The following is a 25,212-nucleotide window of genomic DNA, read 5'->3' on the forward strand; positions in this document are numbered from 1 at the left end:
TTCTTGAATTGGTTTGTTTATGCTCATAGTGTGTAGGATATGACTCCACAGCATGAAGGCAGGAGTCAAAACTGGTGGGGTAAATGCAGAAGTCTCTGCCTGCAAGGACAGCTCTCATCCCATCTGAGAACACCTTCACTCAAAGGAAAATAATTATTTCAAGCAAACTGATTTTGGGATACTACTTCTGCTGTCTCTGCAGAAGCAACCACTATCAAACTGGTAACTCTCTCCTTTTCTTTCACAGGACCCTCAGTAAATAAAGCTAAAGCACATGCAGCACAAGAGAGAAACAAAGGTACAGAGAGAGAGAGACTCTTATTCTTCTAGCCATTTTAAACAAAGTGGTCAGTGGACTCGTTGAATTCTACCTGAAGCCCTTTTCACCATAAGTTTCAGCAAGTTTCTATGACTACTGTCGCACAACTACAAACCACTATTACTGGACAGATTAGAGATCTACCCAAGTATATGACCAGTAGTTCTGAACAACTTGGACTCAGGAAGTACTGCATATTTCAGTTACAGTGTTACTAAAATTGGAAGGATCATAAATTATTATTATTTAATACATTCTAGTTTTTATTTTTGTGAAAGTGTTTCACACAATGAATTTGCATTCCTGATGAAATCTAAAGTGACATGTATGAGACTAAATTGCTGACCCACTGACACTACTTTTTAAATGCAAGTCAATGCAATTTGTGGCTCTATTTTTAGGAGAGACAAATGAGCCATTAGTGGAAAAATAATATTTTAATAATTTGCCAAAGGGTCTGTGTGTATATATACTTTATTATAAAATAGGATTTTTTGTAGGTCAAAAGTATCAGTACATAAAATGCAATAAATTAAGTTTATACATTTCGTATAGCTTTTCTACTTCAGAAAGCAGTAGGCTTCATTAGTGCTTGGTCTCCAAAAACCTGTTTAAAAAACACAACATGCTCTTCACAGTGCTCTCCTGTAAAACAAACAAAAAAGACTGTGTGGAATTAAATCTGAAATACATTCCCAGTACTTTATTTAATTTGACTGCAGTTCCTGAGGATTTCTAGACTGGTCACACCAGCTGTCAGACAGGATCACTGGTCCAGCTCAATAACACATAGTACATAAAAAAAATGCACTGAAACTTTGTACCAAGAGTTGATGAACTGGAAGTAGTTTAAATAATATGTACTGCTGTAGTATGCTAAGTTACTACTATGACAAAACTGGATTCTCAGCACAATCAAAATAACATGCCACTTCAGCCAGAGCTAGAATAGTTTCTCTACCCTCCTCTTGTCCAAACTTCAGCACAATTGTCCATGACACTTTCTTGGCAATATCTGTCACAATATGAAATTCAGACTAGCCAATTCCCATAAGCCTTGTATTGCCACAAACACTGGGACATAAATTGAGGGGAAGGAGGCATTTCTATGTTCATTATCACTGTTATGCTTAAACCCTGCTACTAAGAAATCCACACCATGGTATCCATGAAAGAAGGCCTTTCATGATTTGAGTGTGGAGGACTTTCAAGGTAAAAATGGTTATATATGCATGCATCTAGGCACCTATACTCTTCCCCGGCCAAGGGAAGTATTTAATTAAGTCATATTCAGAGTACCTCCTTTAAAATAAAGAAACAAGTTAGCCACAATTAAATCAAATGGGGTTGATGTTGAGTATAATGTAATCAGATGCCAAACAGCTACAGCGAAATAAGTCCTCCTTCCACTTGCACTCTTATGGAGTGGTGGGTGTCACTTCTGTCACTCTGACTAAAAGTGAATTCCTAAAACCTAAAACATATAGCAGCAGGCTTCCCACAACCACTACCCATCTATTAAATGGTCTTTACTACAGTTGTCATTTTCCACATTCTACGAGAATCTGTCAAATCAGTATTCAAAATGTAGACACAGTGCCTTTAATTGCAGAAATGATATTTTAAGAGCAAAACAGTACAGTTTGTGGTGGGTTATCTTTATTTGAACTCTGTAAATCAGTTCTTTAAACTTCTTAAAAAGCTAGTGTGTTCTAAAAATGTATAGACAGCTTACGGAGGGCAGGGGCAACTTACCACAGGTTGTGTATATACCTCAACTGTTCAGTTATCTTAATAAATTTGTATGAATATTCACTAAAATGTGGCCAAGCTCCATTTAAATGGCTTAGCCAAGTCCCTAAATTCATTCTATAAACCACAGCAGTTTTTCCAATTTTCTCTTAAGCGGGCTCACTGAAAATATTTACCAGTAAAGCAGATTTGGAACCAGCATTGGTTGTAAGTGGCCAAAAGTACAAGAACAGATTGCTGAACCTTGAGTCTATCCCAGCTTACTAAGATTTACAAGACACAATCTTGTTTAATAAACTTTTCTAGAAAAAGATAAAGGCTGGCTGGGATTATCTTGACACACTTCCCTCCCTGCTTTGCAAATGGACACTTTACCTGGAGTGAAGCTAGGGTTTCCACGCAATCGCTGATTTCTCTGCTCAAAGAACCTGAATATGGTATAGAATAGCATCTCATCTTCCGTCTGCTTTGCTGCATCAAGAAACTTTCGAGCAGAAATACTATCATGACCTCCAATACCTCTGATGAATCTCAAGGCAGCCAGTACCTGATGTTTAGACAACAAAACTTCCACTATTTCATCATTTGCAGTAGAAAGTCTCTGAAAGCAAAGTGACTACAATTAGTGCCTGCTGAACTAATGAAAGCCCTATATCCAACACACAAAGGGAATGATCTTGCCACTTATTATGGTGGATGATTAAGTGTTCAGATTGGGCTGTTCCTCTTGCAAGACACTCAGGCAGGAGCAAAGAATTGTGGGAGGTAGACCCGTTTCTCCTCAGTTTTTTTCCCCTCCTGCCTAGGACTGAGCAGTTTGGCTCTCCCAGCTCTCAATGTTTTGTTGACTGCTAGTCAGCTGAGTCCTCTTTAACTACTGTATTTGTTATTCTTAGTTACTTAGTAATCTTCCTCTTCCTTAGTTGTTTATTAGCAACTTTGCCTGTCTTTGTTACTGTTTGGTGTCAGTCCTTTTATGTGTCCTCTGCTGAGGTAAAAAGAAAAAAGCACCATTGTCTCCCTGCTAAACATGTTTCCCTATTCTATGTTCAGTGTTTTACTTCTATTTTTTCATTAATTTCTTAATTTTGATCTTTTTTCCTTGTTGCTGGCTGTTGCTAGCGGTTGAGTTGCCTTTTCCTTCAACTTTTTTGCGTCACAGGCTGCCTCCTGCAGTGACTGTGCGCTGCTTCCCTAACAGCCGCTCTGCGCCTTACTCTCAGCGTCCTTTTGGACCCTTTATTCAGCGCATCAGCTTTTCTTCAAGAATCGCTGCTTCTGCAAAGAAAGGGACAAAGAAAATAAGCTTCCAACTCCTTTTTCTCCTGTCCGCTGCAGCGGTGCAAAGGGCTGTTGTGACATGTTTTGCCTGCAATAATAACGGAATCAGCAGTCTGCTTCAGTGGCTCAATTTCCTCCCACTAAATTTTGATGGCGTCCTTACGAGTCTCTGCAAGGCTTGGGTGCCTCTCCACATAAAAAAGTGAAACAAGAGTTGAAGCAACTAAACCTAGCAGGGTCCTCTAATACTTTTCAGTCACTCAAATCACTCTTTCCGTGTTAGGGGCCATCATTCCCCCCCACAGTGTTGTTGGTAAGGTCTACCCCTGTAAACAAACCTCCTTCAGAGCAATCCATGACTCATCCACCCAGCCCTGGCTGTTATCTAGTGAAGTTTTACTGCCACCTGCTGGCAATACTAATAATGACATAGCCATGTCCTGTGATTCTGAGCCTGAATTTCAGGGTTTTGCTGATGCCCAATTAGGGAGGTAGGCGTTGTGTTTAATTTAGTTTTAGATTTTTGTCGTGGTGCTCCTGCTTGGCAAGTCGGAAAAACTGAGGGGGAAATGGTCTACCTCCCACAATTCTTTTCTCCTGTCTGAGTCTCATGCAAAAGGAACAGCCCAATCTGAATACTTCATCATCCACCTAATAAATCTACTGTTCAGGTAAGATAAATCATCCTTTCTATACTCTGGACACGAAGATTATACCTTTACCTTACTTACAACCTCTGATCATTTATACTTGTTCATGATTACTTGTTGGTATATAAGCAGACAAGGAAATCACATGTTAAAAGTTTTCTCTGTGTACTTACCTTTAACATATCCAAGGAGAGTTGATGTGCTGGAGGGTAAATGCTCTCTAACGACAGTAACAAGCAGGCCTGAAACAGGAAGTTCAACAGTGTCTTAATACTTCACAATTATATGTTAAAACCTAAAAGTAGCATGGTTGGAAATAGTGTGAGTCAGAGTCCAGATTCCTGCTATGAAGATACACCTACAAAGTCTGGTGAAAGGGCAGCATAGAATTAAGCAAGAAGCAATGAAAGCCGTATGGTGAAGGACGAAAACAACTAACTTACCAGAGGTTTTGAATCGCTGAGAACATGATATTGCAGGAACTGGTGAAGCATATAGAATAGGTTGTGCTGAACAAGCGTCTTGATAACCAGTTCATATAGATAATGCTAAGGAGGCAAGGAAAAAGACTGCTTGAACCAGTAGTAACTAGGCAAGTATTTAACTACTACGTTATCACCTTAGTTCTAGGGGGTGAAACACAAGAAAAGTTAACTGAAAAAGGGCACACAGTCTTATACATGCAGGGTGTTGTTGTTTTTTAAAAATACTACAATTGTCTGAATTCAATACTAGAATTTAGTAGAGCTAAAGGCTACTAGTCTGTATAGCAGAGATGGGGAACCCGTGGCCTTCCAGATGCAAACGCCCATCATCCCTGGCCATGCTGATGGGAGTCTGAGTCCAATCACATGAAGATGGCCACAGGTTCCCCTTGCCCTGCTCTGAACTCTTCAGATAGGTTAGTAAGCTCTTTGGCTGCAGCTCGTCCTACTTCAACCTCTTGGCCAGCTGGCCAGTGAGAAGAAGGCAGCAGGAACAGATATGAAGTCTGAACAGAGCAAGGTTGATCCCTTCTCTACCTCTGGATCTTTCTTCAACTTGAGCTAAATTCTTTTCAACTCCATACTTTCTCTGCTGGGAAGGGGTTTACTGGGTTTAAGAATACTCAAACAGATTTTTTTCTTTTTTCTCTTCTGGAGGTTGAAAGGGAATTGAGACAATTTCTCATGAGCCTGCCCTGTTGATAGTTCCCTAGCATTTGTGGCCTTTGGAGCAGGAAGACTGGACAAGCAAACGGAGGTTCAAGTGCCTGGATGGAAGGAGCTGTAGCTGAAAGCAACTTGAAACTCAATACTACCTTTAAGACTAAACCAGCCTACCTAACACTATTGGGTGAGCAGAGCTCTCCATTTGAAGGAGGGTAATGCAGGTGGTGGCAAACAACTGGACTTTCTCCAACTGTATGGGTGCATGTATCTTCACACGTGAACTAGAAACCTTACACTGAAATATGCCAACACAAGGGCTCAAAATTAGCACACTTACAAAGGCTCATTTCCAATCCTGAATATTTGACTAAGCAAACACTCCAGCGTTTCAGAAGGAAAAAATGTGTACAATTGTAGCTTTGATCCCAACACATCATTACTAGCCCAAACTCTTCATAATGCTATTTGTCATATTTATACTTAGTTGATATCTATAAGTTGCTCTGTCACCTCAAATCACCTCTAAAACTTCATATATCATTACATGCAAACTAATGCAATGGTTCTGTAAAAGAAGGTGGAATGTCTGTATAAGGGGAATGAGCACATTTTAATTTTACTTAATAAACAGCTTTAGTATTTCAAAAATTGGTAACTAGTGTGCAGTCTAAAAATCGTTAACCGGGATAGTGAATCATAATCTTATATAACAAGACATTTTAAGTTTTTACCTGAACAGCTATCTGGAATTGGTTGAGTGAGCGAATATACTCCATTAGGACAGCTATAGTGAACTTGTGAGGTGCTTCCTAAACAGGAAAAGGAGAATTTACTTAAAGGAGATGCTTCAACTCCAATAAAGAATCTGTTTAAATCAGGAGTCAATTTTTTAGTTTGTGGACTCATTTCTACCTTTGAGAAAGTGTCACAAAATGTCTGCCAAGGGGGAATGTGTCCTATTCATGACCATCATCAGTCACAAAACACTCATTACAGAAGTCAAACTGGTGAGCCTAGAAGGTAAGTAACTTGCCCAAGAGGCAATACAACAAGGCATAAGTGGGGACTGAGCCCCAGAAAATAAACTCTCTCTGTCAACCAACTTCCTCTCTCTCACCCCACCTGCAGCCATAGTCCTTGCTTCCGCCTTTCTTCCCATGGTCTCCATTGACTCAGTTTTTGTCCTTGTACCCACAGCACACAGGTACAGAAGTCCTCTGCTCTTCAGCCAGTGAAAAGGTTGGCTATCATTTTAGGAATGATGTGGGCATGGGTAGTAAAAGCTCAGTGAGAAATAACAAGCAGCCAGAGGAGGAGCACTACACACTAGGGAGACCACCTGTCAGATAAAAAAATGTATCTGGTGCAATGTGGAGAAGACAGCATGTGGCAGGGGGACATGATAACGACCCCCAGGTTTAAAGTGTCCGATTGACAGCTATTCAGACTTTCTTCCTGCTTCAGAGAGACTGACAAATTACCTTCTGTTTACCACAACAGTATTAGTTACTGTCAGCTGTGACTAATACTTGCCTCCCTTTGAACTAACATATGAAGACCTATGAAGCTAAATCAGCATGCTGCTGTGTCTAGATCAACAAACCTTTTTTTCAGTAAAGACAGACAAAACATGTGTATACATGTCTGACTGATCAATAACTGCCTGGGTACGAACTGGCCGTTTGGGAGGTGGATTGCTTCTGCTCTGCCCAGTTTCTAGTGCCTGAAAAATACCAGAAAATATTTTGAGATATAACATATATTGAAGGACTGATAACACTTACTAATTTTATACCTTGACACCTAGATACATTGGGTTGTATTTGACAAAGCCATACTCGTGTAGACCCACTGAAGTTACTGAATTTAAGTAACGTTTATTAATCAGTCTACTCAAAAGTGACTTAGTCAGCTACCACGTCTTACTTGGCACAGTAATAGATTCCAATGACTAACCGATATCCATGTTTATGTCTCGTGTGCCTCCTCCATGAGTGGTCTGGAGGGTGGCAACATGAGAACGGGCCATTTCTGCAGTGGCTCCTAGTCTGTGGAATGCTTTCCTCCAGGGGGGCTCACCTGGCACCTTCATTATGTATCTTTAGGCACCAAGTGAAAATGTTTCTCTATAACAGAGCTTTTGGCTGATTAAACCATCTATGGCCTTTAAATGTGTTTGTGGGAGAGGGGTTATTGGTTTTTTGTTTCAAAATGAGAACACAAAGGACATATTTTTATGTAGCAAACTGCCCTGAGATCTTCAAAGAAAGGAAGGTATACAAAATAAGTAAGATCAGGATTAAACCAGAACTATAATCAAAATGGCAATGCCTTCAAATATGTAAGAATATAAGAGCCTGCTGGATCAGACCGATGGCTGCCCTGCTCTTGCAGTGTCCAAGCAGATGCCCATGGGAAGCCCGTAAGCAGGACCTGAGCACAAGAGCACTTTCCCCTCCTGCAGATTCCAATAACAGGTACTCAGAAGGATACTGTCTCCAACTGTGGAGGCAGAGCATAGTCATTATGGGTAACAGCCAATGATAGCCTTATCCTCCATGAATTTGTCTAATCTTTTAAAGCCATCCAAGTTGGTGGCCATCACTGCCTCCTATGGGAGTATGTTCCAAAGCCTAACTATGCACTGCCTGGAGAAGTACGTTCTTTTATCTGTCCTGAATCTTCCAACATTCAGCTTCACATATTTAGTGGACTTTGGTGTGGAATTATTTCCCCCCACAAATTAAAAATTAACTAGTTCCTTTTTTAGGGCAGTGATCATATTTGAGCTTTAGTTGTATGTGTATTAGAGAAGCTATTTTTCATGGTGCAAGGAATTACAGATTTGAACACTGTCAAATCAGTGATCAAAGATTACTGCTAATCAGAAACAGTATATACAAGGCACGTGGCAAAGAAAATGATGTTCATAACTTGCCATATTGTAAGTCTGCTCTGCTTCCAAGTATTTCTTATATTCATGATTGAGTTTGTCAAAAACGGTAGCAACCACACTCAACGATCCTCCGTCTGGCTCACTTAACACTGCAACAAAAAATACACACAATGAAATTAGCAACAAGGAACACTGGCATATTAAATTCTGCAAATACCTCTGAAAATTAGTATCTGCATTTATGCATCACTCCGAACCACATTTCATACTACAATAAACTAGCTAGTAGTCACCATAATATAGTTACTCTTAAATCTTCTTATGCTAACTAGAGGCCAGATAACTAATACCTTAGGTACTTAATATGGGAATGGCATAGTGTGCAAGAGAGTGCTTTTAGAATTAACTTCTTACAAAGTTTTTCAAAAGAACAGCTCCTGGAAACTGGAAGCAAAATCTTACTCTGAGAACACACAGCAAGAATAACCATCTTGCAATCTTTTCTCTGAAGAAGAAAGTCCATTAGTTTTCCTTTGTCTGGTAAGAGGTTTACTATGGGCTCCAGTTTCACTTGCAGATTCCAGAGGTAACCTGGAAAAAAATGAACAACCAATAGCAAATCCTTTTTCAAAAGGAATCTAAACTTACAACGGTAATATGAACCACTTTCAAGCCAGACTTTACATATAGCATCTTTGTCCTTATATAATGCTTGTACAAACAAACTCCAACATCAGACTAAAACATTCCCTTACAACCACATTATGATACTATACTACATTAGAAGTTACCGATTCATAACTAGTTCTTCATTGAGTCAGATATTCCACCAACCCACTTAAGTGTGTTTTTTTAATATCTTAAATATGAGGATAGAACATACTTGGTTGTGTGTGTTTTTTTAAAAATGATAGCGTTGTAATTACACAAACTGATGAAAACAGAAGAGCTCTGACAGCTTCAAACATACCTTCGCTCGCACTGATGATAATATCAGGCTGAAAGACAATCCAGGATGAAGAATCTAAATGTTAAACAAAACTCCATAGAAGTGTATTGGCCATAGAGTCTCTAGAAGGTCTCAGGGGTCTACAAAGTCACTTCATGGCACCTCTTAAATGCTGCCAAAATTACTATTACTATTAGGATTGCTATTTGTCAAAAGTGGGGGGAAATGAGAACACCATCCATGAGAGAAGGACTAACAAAATCTGAAACACAGTATGTATGGTTAGGCTGACATATATGAAGAGAGGGTAGACAACTAGATAATATCTTCATTGAGAAATGGAGTCATTTCATAATGTACTTGAATAATAAGGTACAGAAGAAAGTAAACCCATTTGTGCTACTCTGAATTTTGTGACATTAATTTGTTATGCTTGTGTATTTGTGTGTGTGTGTGTGTGTGTGTGTGTGTGTGTGTGTGTATTCCTGGGTACTCGGCTCTAGATATCCCATTACTCTATTTTTATTCTATTTTCTTTGGCATATGTTATTATATTTTGTTATGCTTTATTAGAAATAAATATATGATAAAGAGGGGGGCAAATACAAAGTCACTTTATGAGCTGGATCCAAACAGTTATGTGACTAACTTAATATACAAAAGGGAGATGTGCAAGCTTAATCCTGGCACCCCAGCCACCCTCCAAGCCTTATCACATGATAAAGTTCTTGATTCATAAGGCTGGGGAAATAAGACTGAGCACACTTAACTGGGCATAAACCCAACTGAATGCCCAAGCACAGGACTGTGCTGCATGCCAAATAGTGCTATTCTATACTCTTCAAAGATTCAATGCATATTTCTATTGCAATATTTTTTTCAATTCTGCTCCCTCCAGATATAAAAAGCAACATGTTTATCACACAAGAGAGAGAAAAGATCTGGGGTTCAGTTTCAGAACAAAACACAAACTGTTGAAGGATACAGAGTTTACAGGGAACTGGGAACTGACTGGTTACAGAAGCTGGACCTGCACATGGAGAAAGAGATTGTATCAATTACTCATGATCCTGAAGAGATTAATTTGTTTTGATGAAGATTCACCGTAGAGAAATCTATTCCATATCAATATACCTTGAGGAGTTAAGGCTATGGTCTAGGAGTATTAGGCCCAGAGTTTACTGTAATATTTAAAACAACAAATTCATATAAAAATAGATAAAATAAACAGATTGCTTATTAGCATTTACTGATGAATCAGATATAGTACTAAATCCTTTATAGCCAAACCAGGGATTGACTATTTGTTGCACAGGGTCCCCAATACCTTCCCTCAAGGGATATATATATATATATATACAGAGAGAGAGAGAGAGAGAGAGAGAGAGAGAGAGAGAGAACTATAGGCATATTTAGAGTTCTGGGTGGAATCTGGAGAAACTGCCCATGAAATTATGGTTAAGGAGCAGCACCACTCTTCATCTCCTGTGTACCATGTTGTGACCCAAATGTCAGAACTGAGCCTGCAGAGACAGGGCTTGCATAAGGGCAGAAACAGACAGCCAGATGACACAGGATGGAGGTGGTTATTTGCCAGGTGGTTTAAAGCTCCCAAGAACTGGTCTTCACACTTTCCCTTGATATTTCGGCTACACTCACTGTGGATGGAGGGGCACATGGTGGGGGAGTGACCGACAAGGGGCTTCTCAGTACATTTTCATACAGCTCACTCAAATTTCCATCCATCCTTGTATAAGGATCAGGAAGCAAAAACTCTAGCCAACTTCAGAGAGCCAGTCTTCATTTTCCAAATCCCGTTCAAATTGACAACTGAACATGAAATTTTCACAGTGTTTCACATGGAGCTGAAGACTACTCTGGTGTAGAGACACAGGCTGCTTAAAAGCTGCACTCATGGGGGGGGGGGCAAACACAAGAAGGGAAAGCTTCTGAGCAAGGTCAATCCTGGCCAGGGGGCCTGCTAGCTCTCTCCAGGCAATGACAGCCAACGGCTGCCTAGAGATGATACTGTTTCTTCCTGTGAACAAGATATCTGAAACATTTAGCAGAAGTTAAACAGTATTATTCCTTAGTTATTAAATAAAATGGAAACCCAAGTGATAGGTGCAGTCAAATGTTACATTTTCCAGTATCTCTTTCTTTAGATCTCTCTACCAACTAGATTTCCAAGCTAGTTAAACAGAAAACAAAAGACCCCTACCTGCCACAGGAATCTGATAGGGTTGTATAGATCGAGCTGGAAGTACAAGCTGGTGAAGGGTAACTGTGCCATCAGATTCTCCTTTGAGTCTGATATCAAATATAATAGAGGTCTAAAATTGACAAAAAGAAATAAGTTCCCTTGTGATGCACATCAAAACTAGTTCTACGTATATGGAAAAGTGCAAAAATGGTGGAGTAGCCTTATCAGACTTCTGATATGAGGTATGGAGGACCTTCAAGGGCCAACTGCTAACAGACAGTGGGACCAAAGTCAAAACTCACATACAGCCCATTTACAATCAGACCACATGAACATACTTAGATGCATGTCAGAATTACAACTTGTCCATTTAACCACCCTAGCAAAATCACTCGCAGTGCTGCCAGGAACCAACTGTCTTTTGCCTAAACTCCCATGTGAAGTTATACTCATAATAGGTCAACATGAATACAATCTCATTCACCAATTCCCCCCAAGCACTGAGCACAGCTATTTCACATGCAGGCTCCCTTTTGCCTCTCCTTTCCCCACTCCTCTTGTTCTCTTGGTTTAACAGGACTTCTCCCCAGTTTCATCACACCACAATATCGAGTTATTGATTTACTTCTCTTCCGTCCTCCTCCATCCTTCTACGGTATGATAACTAATTACACACATTGGTTTTTAAAATAATCCACTAATGACACATGGTAGTGGGCTTTGTTCCTAGCCTATCAACAGCCATCGAGCAATGGAGTAGCAAAGACAGGGCAGAGCCTCTGGAACAGCGGAGGTTCTGTTGTGCTTGTGGAATTCTTTTTGCACATGAAGGTATCTAGATCTCACCAAAGTGCTATTGGGGGCTACTAGCCATAATGGCTAAGCTCTGCCTTCACAGTTGGAGGCAGTAATGCTTTTGAACACCAGTTCCTGGAAAGCACAGGCAGGGTGAGGGCTGGGTGCTCTTGTGCTTGAAGCCTGTTTGCTGCTTTCTCACAGGCATCTGGTTGGCCACTGTCAGAACAGGATGCTGGACTAGAAGGACCATGGGTTTGATCCAGCAGGCTCTTTCACAGTGTTCTTAAAAGATTTGTCATGCCCTACACAGCTACAACTTTCACATAACTTTATTCTTGTATATAATGAATGATCTTAACAATCTGAAGCACAAGCAGGCAAAGGAAGATAAAATGGAAGGTTTCAGCTGTTAATGTTTAACATCAGAAATAAAACCACAGGAAAAAGTAGTACCTCAGTATCCTGATGATGAACTACCACCAAGTTGTCCACAACATTTAGTGCAAACTTGCCAGTCCTGTATAACTTCAATATATGCAACTTCTTGCAGGAGCCTTCTCTGTGGTAGATTTAAGCATGGAGAGACAGAGAGCGTATTATCATCAAGAGCATTGATTTTATTATTATTTTATTATTCTTTAATCTTAACAATCAAAATTATAAATAACAGACAAACTTGCCTTGGTAAGTGATAAAGAACTACTTCAGCTCCTGTGCTGTTGGATGTCCGTGAGTGGTGTCTCAAGTACAGAACATAAAGTTGCCCATATCTAAGGAGATAAAATTATTCTATTTTGTATGAACTCATGAGTAAATTTTAAAGTAAAGGGTATGGATGGATTTCTAAGGACTCTTTTGACAGCCATTATAATTTACAATACTGCATTGTGGGTTAAACCACAGAACCTAGGACTTGCCGATCAGAATGTCGGCGGTTTTAATCCCTGCGACAGGGTGAGCTCCCGTTGCTTGGTCCCTGCTCCTGCCAACCTTGCAGTTTGAAAGCACGTCAAAGTGCAAGTAGATAAATAGGTAGCGCTCCGGCGGGAAGGTAAACAGCGTTTCTGTGTGCTGCTTTGGTTCGCCAGAAGCGGCTTAGTCATGCTGGCCACATGACCCGGAAGCTGTACGCCGGCTCCCTTGGCCAATAAAGCGAGATGAGCGCCACAACCCCAGAGTCAGACATGACTGGACCTAATGGTCAGGGGCCGCTTTACCTTTACCTTTATATTGATAATGCTTCTAAATAAAGGCTCACAATTCCATAAGTGGAATCCATCACAGTAGAATCATTATTTCCTTAGGGGAAGTCTTAAAAGTTTCCTTGCACTGAAATTAATACAGAATTAATTTTAAAAAGGTGCCAATTCATGGAACTAAGGATAGGTGCAACTTCAAAGTTGCACAGAAAGGACCAGTATTTTTCAAGTTGAAAGGAAAGGGGAATTGAAAGATTCTGGGCTGAAAAGATGAAATGCATTCTTGTAGTAACCAAATAAAGAGAGTACAGTAAATATAGGGAAGATTGGGCCAAGGTCTTTGCTTGTCTCAGGCAGTTCCTTTTAGGGGGGGAAATCAATTTTAAGGTGTTCAAGAGGGGACTCTTTAATTCAACTCTTTAATTCAAAACAAACTAGGCTTCAGTAACTTGCTCTGCTGTGTACATTTCCTTTGCTCACTGAAATAAGTGGGCTTAGAAAGTGACTGTTATCTGTAGCTATTTCACATCCTCTCTTAGGAAACAGAACTGTAGAGCAAACCAATTGCTTAGTAAGAAAGAAAGAAAAGGAAGAGATATTAAGGGCAACATGTCCACATTTTAGGACATAAATCTAAAAGGAGGGAAAAAACCCCAACGATAATACTTACATTGTAGCCATAGCAATATCTCTTTCAGAAAGACTGAGTTTGGACGCCTTTGGAGCTGCAGGTAATTCGATTTCAAACTTGGACAGCTTTGACATAGTTCCACCCTAGAAGAAAGCATGTTGAAAATGTTGCATATAATTCTAATTCTATGTGGTTCCTCTTATGGTTTGCATAAAAATTATCCCAGCCCACAATATTTTCTCTCAGAAACTTGAGCGTGTCCAGTACCAAGCAGTAAAATGAAGTTTTAAACTTGCAATTCTAAATTTGCAACTTAATATTATACTCGTTGATTTTAATGATCCACAAAAATAGGTTTATGATTGAGTGAACTGTTCATTAAATAACCTATCTGAGGCATCCATTTCGCTACTTAATATTCCAACATTAACTATTAAGTAAGCTAGCACAAACTGAAGCTAGAAAATGTCCAAGGTACTTTGTCATCTAAAAATATTCTGCTGGCACTGAATCTGTCCGCCCCCCGCCCACCTTACAGTTTTTTCTCAAAATTAATTTGCAGCTGTGACCTGCACTACTAAATCAACTTACAAAAACCTCGTCTTTGGGGAAAAGGAAATTAAGTCATGGGGTTAAAACAAAAGTTATACATTATGACTGACTTCTGACATGTTTTACTGGAGACTTTTCTTTTGGAATCTTGACAACATAAAAAAATATATACAGGTCAAAGCAGGTGCTGAATAGAAGGTGTGTTTCTCATAAATCCTGGGGACAGATGGTAGATAAATGAAAAGAAGTAGAGAGTCACTGCAGCTCCATGATGCTTCCAAGTTCCAACACACACACACCCCACACACCTACACCCTCCACACAAAACTGTCTTCCAGATAAACCATTTGCTGACCAGAGCATACAAACAGCACCTCCAAGTGCCATATAAAACATAGCCAAGCTTAAAGCCAAAGAAGTAGGAAAGGTGTGTATATTTGGGAGCAAATGAAAGGCAAGGGAATGTAATGCAACGCAGCATAGTTTTAAAAAGCTCTCTGAGCAGCTAATTAAAGCAATGTGGATGATAACACTGGACACTCGACTACCACTATTACCTTAAAATAGAACGGCTGTAGAACATTTCCAAGAACTGTGGTAGACAGAAGAATTACGGAACTCTCAGGACAGTACATGTACCAGTTTACGTTGATATTCTGACTCTTCAAAAGTTTTAAAGCTCGCTTCTCTGGTAACACCTGAAGACACAAACAAATTCCAGTCCATTTCCAAAAATGAAATATATTTTATAGTTGCTAATCCAAAGAAATATTTAAATTTGCTCTAGGTGGGCAGACAGCATGTGCAGAATCTGGTTGTCAAAACATCTGAGTTGTATAGTAGTAGTAATAATAATAATAATAATAATAATAATAATAATAATAATGATTTATTTATACCCCCGACACTCTGGTTAGCTTCCAACTGAATATTAAAAACACAATATACAGCATCAAACATTAAAAACTTCCCTAAACAGGGCCACCTTCAGATGTCAGGTGTGTATCAAAGTGGAATCAGGTAACACTGATTCTTCAAGCAGCTGCACTGGCTCCCTATATGCTACTGAGGCCAATTAGAGATACTGACATTATGATATAAAGCCCTGACACAAATACTTTAAGGAGAGCCTCTCCCAACATCCATCACCTCAAGTCTTGCGATCTGGAGGGGAGGCCCTACCTGTGGTTCCACTAACTGCTTAGAATTGGGAGCACTGCTGATAGATCTTTCCTGCAGTATTGTATTAGAATATTCATTTCCTTCTTCACCAATATGGGATTACTTAAGTGTGAAAAGGAAAATTTAAATTTCAAAAGCCAAACACAAAATTACAGGATTTAGCTCATCTGGCACTGAAATATCACCTGGCCTTTAAAACAGAGCAAATATGGCAGAACAACGTAACATACTTTAAAAAAAAGAAACCAGATTGTTTTTATTACCTGATAAAATTCAATTCCCTGATCTGTTATGAAGACGATTTCTGCAGAGCCTGTCCAGCAGAATCCTAAAATGTTGGCATTCTTGGTCTTTAACAGCAAACAACATTCAGTTGAAATAGGCGAATATGCATACAAGTTCATTTAAGGCAGAATTATCATGGGTCTCCTGTTCTAGGTTACATGTTTCAGTTCCAGCGGTAAATCTAGAAAGGAGTCCCCTGAGCTGAAGAGTGTCACAAGTGCTTTGATGTGCAAGTAAAGCTTCCAAGCAAATATGAATCCTCATTGACAATATTTTATCATATACATCCTGCATGTTTGTCACGATGAAAATACAAGAATTATATTATCACATACCCTTGTCAAGCATCCTAAAGCTTAGTTTATAATAAAGAAATAGGAAACTAAACTTAGAATCTCATCCTATGCATGCATACTCAGAGCAAATTCTACTAAGTTCATTGCAACATTAAGCTTTCAAATGCAATTGAAATATTCAGTGAAGATTTGTAGCAGTTATACTGTAAAACAGGACATCTGATAATATGGCTATCTCATCACCCTCTCATGAAAAAATGCAAATCTACACATGTTAAGCAAAGGCATCCAATGTCAGTCATGCCAATCATTACATTGTATCTATTATTTGTATCTGTAACTATCTGTGTTAGATGTTACTCATAATGCTCCATTCTAAGTGACTAGAAGCATGGTGAAAAATGGACAAAGCAAAATTAATCTGAATTAATTCTAATCCCCTGAGTTGTCAGGGGATTGAAATACTTTGCATCAGTTACTAGGTTTAAGAAATATTAAAAATAATGGTAGAATGTTTGTTGCATGCTATTCACACTGCCCACTAAGGATCACACAAGAAGCAATAGGCTTAAACTACAAAAGATTGACTGGAGCATTAGAAAACACCTACAAGCAGTCTTGAGATTTTCAGGAAAAGTTGGTCAGCCATGCGTCAGAGACACCAGAATCACAGAATAGTCTGTCTTATGACACAACTTGTGTACTTTTGCAGAAAGATGAGGAAATTCATCAACAACACCAACAACAGAAAGCTGCTGTATTGGACTCTTTCACAATGACTCTAAAAGCTGCTTCACATAATTAGAATTTATCACATGGATGTAGGTTCTATGAAATAAAATTGCATGTACACAAGCACAATTCAGACTACCCTCTCCATGCATTCAAGGACACGTGATGAAGAGGCATGGGACAGCATGAGCTAGCATAGCTGTTTGCGCAGGATTAGTGGTTTCCTGAATCCACTCAAGCAGGTAAATTACAAAACTGGATTTTAGAGAAATATGGGAAGAATTGATTCATATCACTATGAACATCAGCACAGTGAGCTTTTTCAAGATAGGATAACTGAAATTTTATCACGTGCTTCCATTGAATAAATGTTTCAGAGCAGATTGCAAGACTACTAAATGGGAAGAGAAACTGCACTTCAAGGATAGATTATCTGCACTGCAATCTCATGAAGTGGCTGAGTACTTTTCAAAATTGATTATAAGCAAGAGAGGTTCCTAAAAAAGCAGAAGGGCTCTGCCTCTTGAAAGAGGACTGTTCATTATATATGCTTGGGACTTATTTGTTACTTTCTACTGCTTCTTCAAGAACGGATTTGGGGATTTTAATACTTCCAACTATGAAATCTGATCCACTTAAATGAACAAGCTTTCTCCTCCTCACCTCCCAATGTTCATCACTGTAAAATGAGAGCTACTGGCTAAACCTTGCTGATGGTCAACATTATTTTTAAAGGCAAGAATACTGGTGATGGTGGGCAACTAGAACCTAAAGCATTCTGAAGAACTACAATAGCAGCATAAAAGTGAGATGACTCCATTCTGCATTTTGAAACTTTTTTTAATAACCAGCAAACTGAAGGTTAATGGAGGTAACAATATTTTAAAGATTTAACTTAGTTAACTTAGTTTAACTAAGTTAACTTAGTATTTGTTTAAACGTACCTTGCATTCTTGAGTATATTCTATCTGTGGGAAGTCTGGAATGAAGTTCAGAAAGTCCTGGAACAACAAGAAAAGCAGCAATTAAGAAACATGTAGGCTGAAACCACACAGTGTTTGGTACATATAAGCTCACTGATTTTAATTGGCTTAGCCAGGGATCAGCAAACTTTTTCAGCAGGGGGCTAGTCCACTGTCCCTCAGACCTTGTGGGGGGCCAGACTATATTTTGGGGGGGGGGAAACATATGAACAAATTCCTATGCCCCACAAATAACCCAGAGGTGCATTTTAAATAAAAGGACACATTCTACTCATGTAAAAACATGCTGATTCCCGGACCGTCCATGGGCTGGATTTAGAAGGAATTGGCCGGATCTGGCCCCCGGGCCTTAGTTTGCCTACCCATGGCTTAGGCGCACCTAACTGCATAGAGTAAGACTATTAATATACTTGAATCTCCTTCGTAAATTAAGAGCTTCTTTTCTGTTTTAATATCCTACTTTCCACCTAAATGCTCCCTAAACTTTAATTGGCCATGGAATGCAATACTGTTCAAGACATTGCAGAAATGTAAAGGAGAAAATTATTTACAGACAAATGCAATGGTGAGTCATAATACTGTCATAATTCAGATCCCAAGCTCTTGCCTCCAGAGCTGCAGTTGCACTCAGGGTAAGCTAATAGTAAATATATTTTTAAAAAGGAAAAAAAAACCTGCAGAAAACCCACTACAAGACATCAGCCACAAAGGACAAAAGAAATGGCTATAAACACTCCCACGTGCCCCTAGACAGGGGTTTAAATAGAATAAAGAAATAAAACCCAAGAGGCTCAATTCAATCAAGTTTCTTTAATCTTCCTTTCCCTAATTACAGTGGTACCTCGGTTTAAGAAAGATTTGGTTTACAAACTCAGCAAAACCAGAAATAGTGTCTTGGTTTGAGAACTTTACCTCGGTCTAAGAACAGAATCCGAATGGTGGAAGGGCACTGATGGTGGAAGGCCTCATTAGGGAATATGTGCCTTGGTTTAAGAACGGTTTTGGTTTAAGAACGGACTTCCAGAATGGATTAAGTTTGTAAACCGAGCTACCACTGTACCTCTAAGCCACAGTGACTGTATTAATATTATCAGCTACTCTATTAGTCTAGATTTCATTGTGCTTGACTATCTGGGTTATTTTTTTAAAACTTGAAATTTCTTACCACATTCTTTGATGTTCTCTGGACAGCCAATATCTTGTTGCCCAAGGAAAATTTGATGCACTTCACTTCCCCTTTGTCTTCCATTCTATAAAACCATAAATTGTCAGAGGAGATAATTTATGGCCATTTTACACAGCAAACCTATATACATTTTTCAGAAGCAATGGGCATGCATGCAGTGGGCACTGCTTCTAGTTATGCCAGGAGGCCAAAAATCAAAGCACAAAATAGATAATTGAATACTAGCAACATGCCTGTGATTATGGCAGGTTGGAAAGCATGTATGTCTGTGCTGAGGGAGGTCCTCTATACTACCAAGGTCCCAATACACATACACTGCCCTCCCTGCCGCCACAAATTCCTTGTTAATCATAGCTGTCACGCTTTCCTTTTTTTGCGGGAAATTTCCTTATTCCCAGGCCATTTCCCGTTGCTATCCTGGATTGTTAAGATATCCCATAGACTGTCCCCAGGACAGGTGAGGCTGCTGATCCCTTATTTTTGAGGCTGCTGGTCCCTTATTTTCAAATCTGAAAGTTGACAGCTATGTTGTTAATGAGTGCTGGATTTGCTCAGTATTGTGGATAAAATGTATTATTTTTATTAATTAAATTTATATATTGCCCTTCATCTGAGGATCACAGGACAGTTGACAATATGAAAACAGGAAAATATATACCATAGTAACAAACAAAAACAATAACCCCCCACACACTAGCTGACCCTTCTATCGTGTCTCCCACAGTGATTTATTTTTCTTAAGGCAACGAATGGCAAGAGAAAGTAAAGGGACGCTCTTAAGGAAACCATCAGGAAAGGAGTTAAAACCAAGTCCTGCCCCTGTTCACCCTGGGGTCTGAGGGTGGAAAAAACCAAGACATCTGCTATATTGAAACAAATAGCATTCTTTATTCAGAGGGACTTTTGGAGGATGCTTCTTTGTTTCAGTTTTGAACAAAGTTTATTAACAAACAAAAATAATTTGAATTTGTTCAGTCTTAAGACCAAAAGGCAAGGACCTCCTGCCCCCTGTATACTGCAAGCCGATGACTGAGACTGCTTTCTGGAAGGCAAAGCACCATCCCTAAATTTCAGAAACCAGATTTAATCTGTTTAATTTCAGGAGCTCTTCACACTATGAATGTGGTGCTAATATTTATATTTCTGATGTTTTAATCTATGTTTTAAATGCTGTCTTTTTATGTTTTATTTTTCACTGTAAACCACTTTGAGACATATACTGAAAGGCAGGGTGTAAATTCCTTAAATAAATGGCCAGATTATGTTTCACCTCAATTGTAGAAGCTTAAGACTGCTTATCTGGTCCTATAATTCAAAGGAACTCCTGAGAAGGGAGCCAGCCAGAATGACAAAGATAACGAACCCACAGCTTTATGCTATGATGATTCCAAATATGTCACAATCTAAAAGCAGTCAGCCAGAGTAGGCTGTATACATTTCTTTAAAAGTTGTAGGTCTTGTGTATTAAATGAAACACAAGTGGCCTTAACTAGTCACACAAATCAGCATTTTCAAAGAAGCATTCAGTTTTCTCTTACAACAAAAAATTTGTGTTTTGTATCAAGGTAGAATCTTAGACAGGGACACGGGTGGCGCTGTGCTCTAAACCACAGAGCCTAGGACTTGCCGATCAGAAGGTCGGCGGTTTGAATCCCCGTGACGGGGTGAGCTCCCACTGCTCGGTCCCTGCTCCTGCCCACCTAGCAGTTTGAAAGCATGTCAAAGTGCAAGTAGATAAATAGGTACCACTCCGGTGGGAAGGTAAACGGCGTTTCCGTGCACTGCTCTGGTTCGCCAGAAGCAGCTGAGTCATGCTGGCCACTTGACCCGGAAGCTGTACGCCGGCTCCCTCGGCCAATAAAGCGAGATGAGCGCCGCAACCCCAGAGTCGGTCACGACTGGACCTAATGGTCAGGGGTCCCTTTACCTTTACCTTAGAATCTTAGACACTGCAACTAAAGCCCAACTCCAGGCTATCAAGAGATTAAGCAGCATACTCTGTTTTAGAGCACACTTACCTGAATGAGATGGGATTGCGGTCTTCCAAGCCTTTAACTACGACTCCAGTAGCTCCGCCAGATCGAACAGCAAAAACCTAAGTAATTAAAAAGTTAATATCCGGATTTAGGTTCATTTTAGTACAGGGTTCTTAACTCACTGTGGTCAGTGACTGAAATCAATCTATTCATTCATTCATTCATGGTTCTTAACCTGTGGTTCATGGATGGGCTTCACAGAGTCAATAAACCAGGAGCAAAAGAAAAAAGAAAAAAAAGGTGCAAGTTTGATGCAAAAGTTTGTTTATGTTTATGTGCATTTTTCTGAGGAGGGGGTCAATAGCTTTCATCAGATTCTCAAAGGGAACCATGACGCTAACAAGGTTAAGAACCACTGCTCTAGAAACTTTCAAAGTAAGATAAACATCAGATTTTCTAAGATAAACAGTATACAGTAAGATTAACATCAGTGGTACCTCGGGTTAAGAACTTAATTCATTCTGGAGGTCCGTTCTTAACCTGAAACTGTTCTTAACCTGAAGCACTATTTTAGCTAATGGGGCCTCCCGCCGCCGCCACACGATTTCTGGTCTCATGCTGCAGCAAAGTTCTTAACCCAAGGTACTATTTCTGGGTTAGCTGAGTCTGTGACCTGAAGCGTCTGTAACTCGAGGTACCACTGTATCCCTTTCTAATTATGAATGTAGTTTAATTTAATGCATTACTCATTAAAAAAACTGGTTTAACCCTTTTATTTAAAATATAAAGGACAAGTTCTCATTATTTTCTCTAAATGTCAACAGTTGCAGTTCCTTCTTGGCCACTTGCATGCTGCTCATGGGTCCTCCCCAGCTAGGGCAATTTGAGGCTTGTTTCCAATGACTTCTCCCTACTGATAAATACTAGGTTAGAATATGTCAGTTGCATAATTCATTCTTACATGATACCACTCCCAAAGATTGCGCAGAAGCTGCTGCTCAACTGTTGGTGGCCTTGGGCAAGTGGTGGCATATAAATTTGTACAAGCCGCCAATGAGCTTATGAACCCGAAACAAGGAGCTCACTGGCAGTCAGAAGTCACATACATCTCAGAGATCACATCTCCTCAAATACACTTATCTGCCTGCTAAGAGAAGGCTCTGCTCCAAGTTCCTGTTCAGGTAACGCTGGCTGGAATGAGGGGCAGTGCGCTTTCAGTAGCTGCTCATGTTTCGCAGCTTCCTTTGCCACATTAAGGGAATTACCGAAGTGCTTTAGCTAGTGAGGACAAGGAAATGGGCTGGCAAGAGTGAAAGTAGAAACTGTTTTCTACCGTTATTTTGTTTGTACTTATTTGCTCTGGGGTGTATTTTATGCCTGGGCACATTTAGAAAGGCAGGATAGAGATGGTTTAAACAAACAATATGCTTATTGGAAAAGTTCACTGATAACCAGACTGTGCACACACACAAAAGTCACAACTTCCATAACCATGAACAGCTAAAAAGGGTGCTTCTGAGATTGTGAAAATTCGTGTCAAATGTTCTTCTAGTTCAACAACTGCAGGCGCACACACACTCAAATGTGCATTGCAACAGTTTACACGTGGGAGAAAATGTTTTTTTGTTTGTTTAGTCCAATTACCAGCAGAAGGATGTTTAAACAGACCAAAGAGATGTCAAAGCTACAGTGTGGCAAACACAGGCTTTGATGTCAAATTTCAGATTCCCAGTTGTCTTTAAGACCAAGCTCACATGAAGCCCGTTCAAGAAACTTAAGCAATCACATGGAGAATCTGTAACAAAGAGATCACATGAAAGCACCCACTAATTAAATTAGTGTTTCAGACATGTGATTGTCACTAGAAGTTGTATTTTTCAAGAAAAATATTGCAAATTATATCAGTTTTGGCTCTTGCATTAAGAAAAGGGATAGAATGTTCTGTCATGAGTTATTTATGGCACCTTTAAAAAACTGATTCAAGAAAAAACTATCTCTGCTAGCAAATTGAAGTGCTGAAGGTAAACTCATGGTAGGTGCAGAGATTGTGAAATGGACACCCAATTTGGCCTTCACCTTTCTGCCCATAGCATGATTTGTGTTCTATTAGTAAACTGAAGCAAACTGTCTATATGATGCAACAATGTGGACATCCCTACCAGGCAAAGCAAGTACTAATTCCAGAGAGCCAGAAGAACGCCCAAAAAAGCCAATGCTCAGAACAGAGAGGGAACTGAACATTTAACATTTTTGTAGAACCGAAAGCATCAGTAAGGGCAGTTTCCCCGCAACCTAAGACACAATGAGCTGCACCTGAACTTCCCCTTCTTTGCAACTATTAAAAGAAGTTCCTTGTTCCACCTGCTCATTTTACAGATACAAACATTTCACAAGATAATAGGCAGTGCTGCCCAACATCCACCCTTCTTACTGGTTATATTACTTCAAACAAATTGCAGGAAAGAAAAGCAGCCATCCTACAACCAAGTTGGAGAACCCTGCTGCAGCTCCAACAGCTGTGGGACAAAATTCTCACACAAGGCCTGCCTACAGCACTAAATCTCTTTCACTGAGAAGCCTCTGAATCATAATAATTATCAGGGCTGTTTTCATGACTGAGTTGTTAATTTGTGTGTTACTGAATAGATTTTTATGGACTCATAACTTTTTTTCTGTGTATATATTTGCTATTTTTTTTATATAGTTGTTCCCCACTCCAGGATTAAACTATGTGATGATGACCAGGCTATAAATATACACCATCATCAGTATTTACAGAAGCCACCCATTCCAGTAGATCTGGATTCTAGCAGTGGCTTTCAACAGCTGAATCCGGATTTGCAAGTGGATGGTACACACACCCTTCTAAGATGGTCCACAAAGCACCATTCTTTCCAAGGCAGGCAAAGAGAGATTCATGTGGTATTTTTTAAAAAAAAGACCACAGGCTTCCTGCGCATTTAAACAGGTTTTTCCTCAAATTTCGCTTAGCGCGGTTTTCCCTCTCATCCCTGCATTAAAAATCCCACCTGCGGAGCAATTGTTGAGAGATACAGAAGAGGGCCCCCCCCCCAATTACATTGAGTCGCCCCAGAGGAAAACAAGGCACGAAGATGGGCCCACACTGCGGGGGGAAGAGAGTGGCAAGAGAAGCTCTGGAGCTATAGACTGCAGCTGGGGGTTTTGTTTTTGAAGGGCGGGTCAAAGTTGGGAAGCTCCTGCCTTCGCTGTATTTATTATTATGATGAGGCGCCTGCTATCCCAGGGGTGGCGCCGCCAGCGAGCGCGTGACCGGCCGGTTCCACGGGGGCAGGCGCGCGGGGGGGGGAGGGAACGGGCTGCCCGGCGGATTCCGCCCCTTCCCTCGGCCCTGAGCCACACCCTACCCCCTCACCTGCTTATTGGCCTCGTCGAAGAAGACGCAGTTGACGGGGCTCGCCTTCTCGAAGTGCACGGGCCGCGCGCACAGCGCCAAGTAGTAGTCCTCGCTGGCGGCCGTCGCCATGGCAGCGGGAGAAGAGCCCCTCGGCGCCAAGCAACCGCCTCTCCCGCTTCGGGCCTTCCCGCGCCGCTTCCTCTCACTGTGGCCCCTCAAACTCGCTTCCCACACAACAAGCCGGTTCGTGGTGGATGCGGCTCTTCCTCCTCCTCCTCCTCTGGGCGGCCGCACAAGCGCTTCCCGGTTAGGCGGCTCTTGCGCATGACGAGGGAGCTGCCGGCGGCCCTTAAAGGCGCCGCAGGACGACGCGGCAAAGGCACCGCTATAGGCCGCTTGACTGACTGGAAATGTCGCTCCGCAATTCCCACCGGCAGAAAGGGAGGAGGGTGGGGGGTGGGGGAAAAAAAGAAAAAGAAAATTATTGCTGCTGTTTATTAAATTTGTACGCCGCCCTCTACCAGCAGGTCTCAGAACGGTAGCAAAATAAATTCACAGTATAGAAACAAAAAATACACGACGAAAATAAAAGCGAAGACCACCCAGCAGAGCATCTGATCAGATCGGGCCGGCATTGTCGCTTCTCCCGGTGGGCCAGGCGGCCTCTGAGGCGACGCTCTGCAACCGGCCTTCAGACGTCTTGCCACCCAGAGGTTGGGCGATCTGGGCTTCCGCTGGTGTCCAGCTGAGGGGTCGTCATAGCAGGAGCACCAGCAGCGTCATATGCCTTAAGGGCGCCACCTGTCCCTTATAAT

General features: G+C 40.6%; 2 protein-coding genes and 1 long non-coding RNA gene across 3 annotated transcripts in view; 2 read left to right on the forward strand and 1 right to left on the reverse strand.

Moving 5' to 3' along the window:
- The window catches only part of NPC1 (NPC intracellular cholesterol transporter 1), a 35,216-nt gene extending 34,349 nt beyond the window's left edge, over positions 1-867 (forward strand). Inside the window, exon 25 of the mRNA XM_081919178.1 lies at positions 248-867. Coding sequence (XP_081775304.1) covers positions 248-330 — 83 coding nt within the window. The 3' untranslated portion in view covers positions 331-867. The remainder of the gene's footprint in view (positions 1-247) is intronic.
- RMC1 (regulator of MON1-CCZ1) lies at positions 778-24,941 on the reverse strand. The gene is made up of 20 exons (XM_081919184.1): positions 24,416-24,941; positions 21,064-21,140; positions 19,025-19,109; positions 17,821-17,877; positions 15,827-15,913; positions 14,939-15,079; positions 13,869-13,972; positions 12,680-12,769; positions 12,453-12,558; positions 11,220-11,331; positions 9,984-10,028; positions 9,020-9,073; positions 8,512-8,640; positions 8,092-8,198; positions 6,757-6,876; positions 5,885-5,962; positions 4,446-4,550; positions 4,176-4,244; positions 2,447-2,672; positions 778-964 (listed from the first exon to the last, which is right to left on the reverse strand). The coding sequence occupies exons 1-20, from the start codon at positions 24,524-24,526 to the stop codon at positions 885-887; spliced, it is 1,983 nt and encodes a 660-aa protein (XP_081775310.1). The 5' UTR covers positions 24,527-24,941; the 3' UTR covers positions 778-884.
- LOC309374371 lies at positions 3,845-5,801 on the forward strand. The gene is made up of 2 exons (XR_014170553.1): positions 3,845-4,023; positions 5,145-5,801. It is a non-coding gene; the product is annotated as an uncharacterized lncRNA (long non-coding RNA).
- Positions 24,942-25,212: the final 271 nt, after the last annotated feature.

This window comes from Podarcis melisellensis, assembly GCF_964234715.1.
Source record: "Podarcis melisellensis genome assembly, chromosome: 7".
Lineage (NCBI taxonomy): Eukaryota > Metazoa > Chordata > Lepidosauria > Squamata > Lacertidae > Podarcis > Podarcis melisellensis.